Source organism: Chrysoperla carnea, chromosome 2 (assembly GCF_905475395.1).
Source record: "Chrysoperla carnea chromosome 2, inChrCarn1.1, whole genome shotgun sequence".
NCBI lineage: Eukaryota > Metazoa > Arthropoda > Insecta > Neuroptera > Chrysopidae > Chrysoperla > Chrysoperla carnea.
The window spans coordinates 15493565-15506432 of NC_058338.1; the positions used below are offsets into that span (position 1 = coordinate 15493565).

General features: G+C 27.2%; 1 protein-coding gene across 1 annotated transcript; it reads right to left on the minus strand.

Annotated features, from left to right (window-relative positions):
* Positions 1-10309: 10309 nt before the first annotated feature.
* On the minus strand, positions 10310-12552 carry LOC123291669 (thioredoxin domain-containing protein 9 homolog). The gene is made up of 2 exons (XM_044872036.1): positions 12267-12552; positions 10310-10683 (listed from the first exon to the last, which is right to left on the minus strand). The coding sequence occupies exons 1-2, from the start codon at positions 12550-12552 to the stop codon at positions 10310-10312; spliced, it is 660 nt and encodes a 219-aa protein (XP_044727971.1).
* Positions 12553-12868: the final 316 nt, after the last annotated feature.

Sequence of the window (12868 nt, forward strand, 5' to 3'; positions counted from 1 at the left end):
TCTCGTTAAACGCGGAAATCATATATATTTATTTAAAAAGTTTCCAAAAGAAGAGATAACAAACAATTGACTGAATTAATTGTTGAAATACCATGCAAAAACAGTGTTGATTACTCTATCACATTACACATACACACATGTCACACATACATAACTAATATAACTGATATTCCCATATATAATATATACTTTAAAATTTACGACTTATTTGCGCCCTCACGGGTAAACAGTGATGTTTACGAAAAAATTTATCAAATAAAAGTTGTTTTGTATTTTATAAGGAACATTTTTTACATTTAAACTTTTGTTTTATCTCTAACGGTTTACAAGACGGATCCTGTAGACCCAAGACGCAATTGACCTATGTTGCTCATTTACGAACTCGATCTCACTTTTTACGTCCTGAGTACGCTGTAAAAACTTCATCTTGATTTCTCTTTTCGTTTTTGAGTTATCGTGTTGGCAGACGGACAGAAAACCGGAAATGGACTAATTAAGTCATTCTATGATCACCTATACCAAAGTTTTTTCGTAGCATCAATATTTTTAAGCGTTGCAAACTTGGGATTAAACTTAGTATACCTTGCATATTACATATATGCATGGTATAAAAAGACACGCTTTAAATGAAATAGCTCCAATTTATTAATAAATTTTTATGAATGCTTTGTAGCTAAATGAATGATATTAATTCTAAATAGTATATTAACTATCAACTATTATTAGCTACTTACAATAAAATTACAATTTAAATATTTTATTATTATTATTATTATATGATTTTAATCCGGAGGCCAAATTCGTGATGGCAGAGCTAAAAAAAATACTTTATATTAAATATGACATATTTAAATAGTTCATGGTTTAATGTGCTTTTTTAAACTATAAATAAGTACTTTAATGTATGAAGATCAAATAAATCTATCATTGAGCATCTTACAAAAATATTTCTTAATATTCTTTTACCTGTAATTCGTTCCGTGTATAGATTTTTTTATTAGTTCTCAATATATTGTAATAAGCCTTCCCTCATACCACCTAAGTTCGAAATTAAAGACAATTGACAACTGCAAATTTTTACAAAGAATTATGTCACTATATCTATTTACTACAATTGTTTGTGTACTAAATTTTTGAAGATAAATTTAAACATCAAAGTCTTCAATTATTATTAATGTTTATGATACCATGGCATACACTATAAAGACAGCCTTACTGGTCTCGAGTTAAAGTTTTAAATCTTTTGTAAATCGTAAAATAAAATTCAAAATTTATTTTTCTCTTTATGTTTTGTGTTTTAATGTATCAAATAAAATGATAAATAATATTTTTATCTCAAAGATTTTACAAATTGATTTATTTAAGATGATTTTAAAGCTGAAAAATTTTAAATAAAATAATTATTCTTAGCCACGGTAATATATTCAAATTTTCATGCAAAAATAAAATTAAAATTGACATAATCCTAATATATTTAATCTGTATTTAGATTAAAAATATCACGACCTGAAAATTATATAAAGATGTAATAAATAAACAAAAAATTCATGCAAATTATTATTTTATTTGTAACCAAAAACTCATTCAACTTGCATATAATATGTCTGCCTGAATGCCATAATTTATTTAATTTATATATATTTCAACTACTTACAATTATTATAATAATTCTATATCTGCCTGCCATCATATTATTGTTGTCATGTCTAAATTGCATCACAATAGAGAATGATAGTAATTTGAAGCAGCAGGTGGCATCCAGTGAAATATGAAATATTTTTCAATCATCACCTGTTTCTAAATTCATGATACACATAAACTATTTTCTTACGACATATTTTTCCTGAGAATGTCTGGTCTAGCGATTCCCTTTTGTTCATATAAGCTGAAATCTTGGGACAAGGGACCCTTTTCAATGAAATGACCAAAAAAACCTAGGACAACTTTACTTAGTTCATTGTTTCTAATGAGTGGGTATCCAAAACTTGGAGCAATAGGATTTCCGGCAACGTTCGGAATATTAATCTATAATCTTTTCTCCCATTTTTTAAACTCAAATACCTCTACCTCGTGCTCTAATTTGTTGCCATCTCTACTATAATTCTCTTTCTAGATCTTGGCCAAAAAAATTCTGCCGTTTAAATCCGCCAAACGTCGTAAAAAGCGACATAAAAGCCTCATTTTACGTCCGGTTTTTGCTGGAAAACCATTCCAGGATTCAAAGAAGCATATTAAAGACTCACGCCCGTGAAATGTTTGAACAGTAAATCGAGACGAACAACATATCCAAAAGTTCGCGAATTTAACCAGGGGCTATTTTCCATTTAAAAATGCCAGGGTCTTTTTCTTAGATATAATTTTTGAAGAATAATTATTATTATTTTAGAAGAATAGTTAGTTCATTGACTATCGCCATACATCACACAAAAATTTGATCATATTTAATAATCAATAGGTTCATCTTACTAAAAATTATAGACTTCATAAAAATACTTCAAGGCAACTGGCTATAATATATTTCAAATTAATATTGTTTATTAAATTATAGAATCTATTGAAGGATAAAATATTTAATACATATAGATATAATAATTAATTATTTTTTATTAATCAGGAAATTTTCTCATCCATGATAAGTTAAGGTTACAAAAAAAGTATCAATAATGACATAATGTTAGTAGATTACAGATTTTTTAAGTAAACATAAATCTTATGAACTGATTTTTTCAGAATAGTTAACTCGAGAAAACTTCTTCAATAACAAAAAACGTGTAGTAGGATAATATAGGTCCTCAAAATTTGTTTTCCAATTTTCTTAAAAATTGTATTTCTTTGTTGTTTTTTTTTTCGTTTTAAAAGGTCCAAATAAGATAAATACTATCGAAGATAATAAATAAAAGCTCTATAGAATATTTCGAATTAAATTTCGATCTTGCTCCAATTTCCTACATCAATTTTTGTATTATATTATAATACGTATTTCGACTACCAAATAGTGATCATCATTGTGAATTAGCTAATCGTAATTACTCTTATTGCAGATTGTCAGCAAATTATTAGAGCAACGAGTATAACATTCACAATAAGAGTAATTACGATTTGCTAATTTATACTGATGATGACTACTTGGTAGCCAAACTACGTATTTATATAATACAAAAACTAATCTAGAGAATTGAGACCAAATCGAAAGTTAAAAGTACCAACGTTAAACCATACAATTTTGAAACAAAACTCATAAAAAAATAGTGAACGACTTTTTTTGTGCCCATGTGATCCTTTTTAAATTCAAGAGAAAGTGAATAACTCTTTCATACTCTTTTTTAACCGCCGAACTAAACAAAAAGGGTGTTATAGGCTTGAACGCTATGTGCGTGTGTCTGTCTGTCTGTGGCATCGTAGCGCCTAAACGGATGAACTGATTTTAAATTTTTTTGGGTTCGTTGAAAGGTAATTTAGCGGAAAGTGTTCTTGGATATCAGTGTTCAAGTGTGATTTTTGGGTTCCGTACCCGAAAAAAATTGACGACGATCTTCAAAATGCTTTATGGAAAAAGGTAATTTAATGGAAAGCGTTCTTATATATGTTTCAAGTGCGAGTTTAGGGTTCCGTAGGTACACCAAAAATTTGTCGGGGATTACTTAAATTTTGTAAATTTCACTTGTTATAAAATCTTTGTATTTGGAGCTTATTTAGAAACGCCTCCACCACACACATTGTAGCATGTTAAAAGCCTATTTCACGACGCCTCCACCATTATGTTTTTTAATTTTTGGTTTTTTTACTTTTTAAATTCCATATTCTTGAAAACATAAATAGGTAGATATATGTAAAAATCATAATTAATTTTAATTAACTATATAGAATTTTAAGTAAATTCATGCTTTGATCGTTAAAATAAATAAAAATGTTTTAAATTCAATTTGATTTTGATATCAAAACATAATTTTGTTTTTAATAATACAAGGTCAATAATTAAATAAAAAATCTAATTGGTTTAATATTATATATTCAATAATTAGATTATTTGACTTCTATTTAGTATTTTAAATATCAAATCCGTGAGCTATGAGCCAATGAATACAATAATTTTGTTTAAATAATCTATTTAAACAATAACGATAATTTGTTTTTTAAAAATCGATTTAGGTCATATCATAAATAAATAAATAAAAATAATTAAACCGCTACTATTTTTCATAAAAATAATATAATTTTTAATAATATTAAATTCTGTCAAACTGTCATAAAATTGCTCTTTTTTTATTGTTAAATACATAAAATTAAAATCATGATATTCTATTTTTTTATGGTGTTAATCTCAATCGTTTGATTAAAAAAATAATGGATGTCCGAAGCGATGATAGGTAACCTTGTCTGTTATGTTATTATGAAAGATTAGTTTATTGCACTAGGATATCTTGATATAAATTCACGATTTTACAAGTGAAATTTACAAAATATAAAAAACCCCCGACAAATGCGATTTAATTCTTGTGAACCAATTTTTGATAACTTAGCTATAAAATGTTCTCAATCAAGTCAGTTCGACCGTTTAGGGGCTACGATGCCACTGAGAAACACATAGACGCACAGATAAACACTTTGAACTTATAACATTCCTCTTTAATCAATATCAAAGTGATGGTCAAGTAGATCAGATGAGATGAAAAGGATACTTAGAAAGATATCATTTTTGGGAACCAATTTTTGGAAATATTTTATTTAAAATTGAAATATTTGAGTTGACTTTGTTCATTTGATCAAATTGCACAGAATTGTTAAGTTAACCAGACTTAATAAGCTTCTTATTTTGTGCAAAAATTTTCTTGGTATAAGATACAAAAATTACGGCTGTTCTGAGTGCTATCTACCCCCTACAATACGGACTTTGCTTTTAAACAATTTTATTGCTTTATACTTATTAATATCTTTAATATTTTAATGTTTTTATTTATTTTCTAATATTATTTAATTTTTTATAATTATTAATGTATCTACGTATATTTTTTTTATTACTTTATACAATAGTAAGTAAACATTTAATTCAATTAAACAACAATAAATCTGTAGCAATACGTTTATTATTATAATTAATCAAAAATTAATAAATTTTGTACTATTACGATTAATTTAAAACATAAAAACATTACATTAAAGAAACAAAAAATTACTTTGATTAGTAATTTCATTAAATTTTAATTACTTAACAGAAAAACTTTAAAAGATTATTACAAAATATTATAAAACGTCTTATATTTACTGCTTCTGTATATTAAAATATATTAAAGATTTGATTTTATTATTGTGGCATTAATAATTTATAATTATATTTAAAAAAAAATATAAAATATTTTTAAGAAGAATATTTTTTATGTAATAATATTTGAGTCATTATAAAATTATTGACTGTATAAATATTTCCATTGCAATACTATAAATAAATTTTTTTTTTAAATAAAAATAAATTAAAATTATATTTTAAGTCATATTGCAATTACAAAATTCTGATATTAATTAATTATAGGTGTACTATATTTGTTAATTTATGTCAATTATTATAATATGGAAATTTTTTTCGGTTGAATTATTTATTCCATTTAATTTATTTATCGATTTTCAACCATATGTCAGCTTAAAAAAGACACTTTGTATATATGTTATTCAGGATAAGATAAGTTTAGTTTAACGTTTGTAACGTTTACAAATATTGATCGTTAAACAAATTTAAAAAAAAAAATTAATTCCAGAAGCATCTATTACCGATAAAAATATCGACTTAAATTCGTGAATTAGTTTATCGTCAATGGATTCAACTTTTCTTAAGAATCTGTACTTTGTAAAAAATGAAGATTGGCAAAGATTCCTTCAAGAAATAATGATTTTTAACCTACAGGTGAAAATAACAACAAATTTTCAGTAACATAGGTCTACAACTCTATAATATAGCGGAACTTTTTTTGTTTAATTTAACGAGCATTCTATGAAATTATTGCTTTCAATAATAATTGGAATTAGACTTCAATACATAGTATAAAACAAAGTCGCTTTCTCTGTCCCTATGTCCCTATGTCCTTATGTCCATTTGTATGCTTAAATCTTTGAAACTACGCAACAGATTTTGATGCGGTTTTTTTTAATAGATAGAGTGATTCAAGAGGAAGGTTTTTATGTATAATACATCCATATGATAGTAGAGTAAGGGGTTGAAATAGGGGTTGAAAGGGATATGCTTCAAAAACTAAAAAAGTTGTGCATCGATTAAGCTGAAATATTGACACGATATAAACCAGCTTCAAAGATCAATTGTTTTTATCTACTTTTAACCTTCGGAGGGTAGAAAGGTGTAGCGAGAAAGTGGGAAGGAATTATCGAATATTTAGAAATATAACTAAGTGGGGTATCAAATAAAAGAGCATGACGTGTACATTACAAAACTTTTATCCCACGCAAGGAAATGTGGAGGGAGAGGTGCAAGTGGGGATGTTGCCCAGCAAAGCGGGTAGTTCACAGCTAGTAAAAAGATAATATAATGTTACTACCTTACTAAGTTAATCGTAAATTCGATAAATTAGATTTAAATAAATAAGTAATAACGTTTAGGTAATGAAGAATTATTTTTAATATTTTACATACAACATATAATATAATGTTAACTTTATATAATTCTATGAAAAAATACTTTTAAATTAATTTAAAATATTAAGCCTAATCAGTTTTGCCTTTGGATATTATAAAATTGTTAACAAAATTTTGCATTATATAAAATGTTTAATTCGTTTTCTTAATCTAACAAATATTTAATACTTACTTAACATGTAAGTTATAGTCTTAGCGTCTGAGTAATGTCCGTGTTTTATTTGCTAAATAGTAAAATTTTATATAAATGTATAAAATCAAAACTTTGTTGTTTTGTTATTATGTAAATAATATATTTGTATAAATATAAATAATTTTAAATGAAATAAAAAGTATACTTTATAAATATATTTACTACTATTATTAATTTTTTTTGTATAATCCCAAATGAGATATTCATTATCAACGACTTAAGTATGTAAAGTTAATAAAAAAAATTATTTAAACAAAAATTGATTTTTATAACACATGTAAAGTATTTGTACAGTTTTATAAGTTTGTTTTTCATTTTTAGAAACATTGCTATGCTTACTGAATTAATTTTATGATGCATTGAAAAGATATAAGCAAGCTACTTGAAATCCTTATGCAAGACTCAAAAGGATTGAAATAAACGTTTTAAGTAGCACCAAAATATATAAACATTATTAGGAAAATATACCAAAATAAATCTGACCAGATTTGATTGAAAAGTTTCGGCCAAAAATTCCTCAGAAGTAAAGGCGTAAAACAAGATAACCCACTTTAATTATAACTATTTAATACAGTTTTAGAATATAATTTTCTCTGAATTACTATGGAAAAATCTCAGCTTGGATATCGAGGGGGAGGAGTGTTTCATATAAATACGTGTATCTAGACACAATTCAAAGTATCGCCATGCAACCAACATATGCAATAGAGCCACCATTGCTCTTTAACTGCAAGTTTACTTAGCCCTTATTTTTAAGTGTATAAACTTTGTTAAACATATACAGCGCGACGTAGAGAAGTGCGAGATTTTGAAAGCGCTGTAAAACAATAACCTATAAGTAAATTATTGTAAATGGTATTTTGAATTAAGGTAGTACCAGCATGAAATCACTTTTCGACAGATTTGGCCGAATTTTTTTTCTCGGGTTTATAATAGCTTTATTTATGAATTCCTAAAATTTCATAATTTTTGACCGTTTAGATCGCGAGATATTTAAAGACAAAGTTCGCGATTTTGAGGGTCATGTCCCATTTAAAGCATGTAAAATGTCCGGTCTCTCCAACTATTTTTTATGATATTATTATATATTGAAGAAAAAGTAGAAAAAAATGTTTATACAATACAATTCTAAAAAAAAAATTTAGAAATTAATTTTCACTTTCGAGATATTAATTTTGACGTAAATTGATCGAAATTGGGACGTTGGCATAATTATTTCCCATTTTAAACGGTCAAAATTTCTGAAACTTTGGGAATTAATAGTAAGCATTATTAAATTCTTAAATTTAATTTTTCGTTAAATTCTGTCGAAAAAAAAATTGTACCATTGCTTTAACATAGAAACTGCAAATACCATGCTGGAACATCCTTAATACAACATATGTATAAGGTACGATACACGTCACTTTCCTTAGATGCATTGCTTAACGCATGCACTCTCTGTCATACTCGTGATATTTATATGCCTAGATGTAAATCGAACATTCTGTATAGGCACTTTGATATCACTAGCCTGTAGATATAAATTTAAAATAAAGAAAACCAAAAGAACAAAAAGTAGAAAAAACACATTAAGAGTGGTGACGAGAAGACATGTTGACACTAAATGGCAGAATATAGTTGTTTTTCGTTTCTGATAAGCATGTTACAGAGAATCCGTTTAAGTATTATCTAATTTATAATATTCTTTGTATAACCAACGACATTTTGTTGCTATTGGCTAGGCGTGTCAATAGATTATTATTATTGGTTAAAGACATTTCAGTTTAATAAAATGCATTTGGAATGTGGTCTTTTAAAAATTATACATTTCCGGATTTGAATAATGTTTTCATTAATTAATTATGAAAGCTTTATACCAGGTAATTGAACTCAGCTACATATTATTATGCTACCATAATTATGTGGTTTCGTATATTAGTTTTCGTCTAGGGCATTCTTAGCTCGACTACGGTAGAGCAAAAATCGGCTACAGTAAATAGAAAAGTTGCTTTAACTGTTTAATATATTTCTTTTTTATGAGGCGACATCGTTAAAATTTCTTCGAAATATCACCCTTCGACAACGAAAACTGAGAAACCAATCATCCTTCGACAACAATAACTGAGAAACCAATCACCCGATATTTGTATTTTGCGGAAACAAACAAATTTCTCTAAATTTTTGTAAATTTCCTCAAGATTTAGAAAAATCGACAAAATCACAAAAAAAAGTGTTTTGAAATTTGATAAAATACAGTAGATAGGGCAATTTTTATCAAAAAATGAAATGAAATTGGGTTTTTTTGACGATTGACTTTTTAATTTAGAACGATTCGAACAATAGTCATCCAATCGACTCAAGTGAACCACATATTTATGAGTTTCGATTCCAACAATCGCAAATAACACACGAAAAATTTGAATGATTTATGATTGATCGACAAGTTTGTAAAGTATCAACTGAAGAAATTGCTCCCGATATTACCCCTCAAATACGAGAAATCTTTTTAAATAAAAGTTAGCAAACCTCAAAAAGTTGAGATATTCCATTCTAACTTCGAGCTATCCGACTCTATATAATGAATTAGGTGGCTCTGGGTTGCAATTGCAAATTTTTTTTAAATACTTACTAAATTCCCTACTTTGTGGTGGGGACAATTTCTCCCTTCCCAGGTTCCTAATAAGACCTACACACTTCTCAGGGTAGGTGTTCGTGTATCAGCTTATTACAAATGAATATTTGAAGGAATTTTTTATCAATTTCACTTAATTACAAACGTAGCTAAATCACATTGTAGGTAGATACTTATTTTAATTAAATATCTATAAAAATAAATTAAGAGTTATGTTTTTAGAAAAAGATAAAGCGATACAAAAGCGCATATATAATTTACATAACTTCTAGACTCTAGCGCATCCCCCCTTACAAAATTCCTCTAATAATATTAATTACTATTATTAATAATTATAATAATTTCTTATTATTATTTAATTTGAACTTTGTTCATACAATTTAAATATATTTATTCTTTAAAAATATTTATAATTTAGTATAAAAATAATTATGTAAGAATTTCATAGGTAATACTTTTTTGATATTCGTAAAATAAATTTCCATTCAAAATTGATATGTCCTTTAAAAAAGCCTTTCAAAGGTTTCTGATTGATGGGTTATGGTCATAATATTGTTGTATAGTTGGGATCATCGGTAGACATTCTGTAGAGACTGAAAGTTTTATTCAAGATACTTTTTGAAACGAGCCTATGTTATTTAAACCGTTAAATCGAAAGAAACACTATAGTTATAATTATAATTGAACTAATTACACACACTAATTACACACTAATTATAATTGAATAACTCTATTACGAAAGTCATCTTTTTCGGAAAACAATAATTTTTATTATAAAAAGTGAAACAAATTATGCAAACTTTTCGGAATAGATATAAAATAGCATTTTTTTACATTAATGTTGATTCGAAGTAATCAAAGCATTACACTTCCAATTCAGAGTCTTCAGAATCTGTTTCATGCCTTCGAATAGTTTTGCGACGTTGATTAACAATTGATTTTTGTACCATCTGTGGGTCTGTATTTGGTATTAAATCTTCATTTTCGATAAATCCATTTGCTGATAATCGATACAATAACATATCAGTGGATTGTGAATTCAAATTAGTTATAATATTTTTGTCAAATGAAAAAATTTTTTCTTGAATTGTATTATTTCTGGTTAAAATAATTGCAGGCGTTGAAAATATATTTAATTTGTTTATTAAATATTGACAATGTTTACTGTTAATTATGGCAATTTTTAGTTCTAGTATCTTCGATGCAATCTTTTTTAAATGTTGTTGTAATATTTGACCTGAAAAAATCAATCTTGTGTGAGCACATTATAGGTTAACAGAATGTGGAATAAAAGTCCCAAAATTAGGCCCATAAGTGATAGCTAGCGAAAAATTGACATCACAGCTGCAAAGAATGATCAAAATATAGTGACCTTCAAAAAAAATTCCAATAACATCGGATTAAATTTGCCTGTGCTATCAAAAAATTCGAATTTTTTGACTTTATGACGTCATCGGAATCCAAAAAATTTAATTTTGCTCTATCGTATTTAAATTTTATCCAATTTTGATAAACGAAGTATACAATCCTACTAAATTTTGGTCAAACTTTTCAAATTTGTGATCAAAATTACCCTAGCTGTAATAGGTTTCAAGAATATGGAGTCTTGGTCCCGGAATTATGCACATCAGTGATAGCTGGCGAAAAACTGACATCACAGCTGAAAAGAATGGCCAAAAATTAGTGGGTTTCAAAAAAAATTCCAATAAGATCGGATTAAATTTGCCTGTGCTATCAAAAAATTCGAATTTTTTAACTTTATGACGTCATCAGAATCCAAAAAATTTAATTTTGCTCTATCGTATTCAAATTTTATCCAATTTTGATAAACGAAGTATGTAATCCTACTAAATTTTGGTCATACTTTTCAAATTTGTGATCAAAATTACCCTAGCTCTAATAGGTTTCAAGAATGTGGAGTCCTGATCCCGGAATTAAGCACATAAGTGATAGCTAGCGAAAAACTGACATCACAGCTGAAAAGAATGGCCAAAAATTAGTAGGTTTCAAAAAAAATTCCAATAAGATCAGATCAAATTTGCCTGTGTTATCAAAAAATTCGAATTTTTTAACTTTATGACGTCATCAGAATCCAAAAAATTTAATTTTGCTCTATCGTATTCAAATTTTATCCGATTTTGATAAACGAAGTATGTAATCTTACTAAATTTGGGTCATACTTTTCAAATTTTTGATCAAAATTACCCTAGCTCTTATAGGTTTCAAGAATGTGGCGTCCTGGTCCCGAAATTAAGCTTATCAGTGATAGCTAGCAAAAAACTGATATCACAGCTGAAAAGAATGACCCAAAGTTAGTGGGTTTCAAAAAAAATTCCAATAAGATCGGATCAAATTTGCCTGTGTTATCAAAAAATTCGAATTTTTTATCTTTATGACGTCATCAGAATCCAAAAAATTTAATTTTGCTCTATCGTATTCAAATTTTATCCAATTTTGATAAACGAAGTATGTAATCCTACTAAATTTTGGTCATACTTTTCAAATTTGTGATCAAAATTACCCTAGCTCTAATAGGTTTCAAGAATGTGGAGTCCTGGTCCCGGAATTAATCACATCAGTGATAGCTAAAGATAAATTGACATCACAGCTGCAAAGAATGATCCAAATTACGTGACCTTCAAAAAAAATTCCAATAAGATCGGATTAAATTTGCCTGTGCTATCAAAAAATTCGAATTTTTTAACTTTGTGACGTCATCGGAATCCAAAAAATTTAATTTTGCTCTATCACATTCAAATTTAATTCAATTCTGATATACCAAGCATGTAATCCTACAAAAGTTAAAATACACACACTAACCTTCCATTCCATTAAAATCGTCCGAATAAATTAGTATCACACATTTTTCCGATGCCTTAGTAATTTGAAAGAATTCTTTTTCATCTTGTAATTCACAAACAGAACCATGTCCTAATCGACGCCAATTTTTCTTATTTTCTTCTTTTTCTTGTAAGAATTTTAATCGTTGATTACGCAGTTCAAGTAAGTCATCTGATTTTAAATTATTTAAAAGATCAATTTGATCTTCGATGCGATTTTCAATCACTTCTAGAGCTTCTTTTAATTTAGCTGGATTTGATGTCATTTTATACAATTTTTTATTCAAAAACAAAATATGATTTTTGACAGTTATTAAAGTTGACCCAAAGGGTGCTGTGACATGCAAATAGACCGTGAACCCAAAACGAATAAAATTATCATGATTTTTTGTCTACCATTTTGAGGAAGGGAAGAATAAAAAAAAGTTTAGTTCGAGTGTAAAATTTATGCAAATCGAGTTTTTCGATTTTCGTGAACAACTTTATGCGTAGATACAAAAGACAAGCCACCTTGCAGTTGTCGAAATGGTTGAAAAATTGCTTGGAAATCTATCTATTCGAGACTTTCTATTCTTTGTTTCT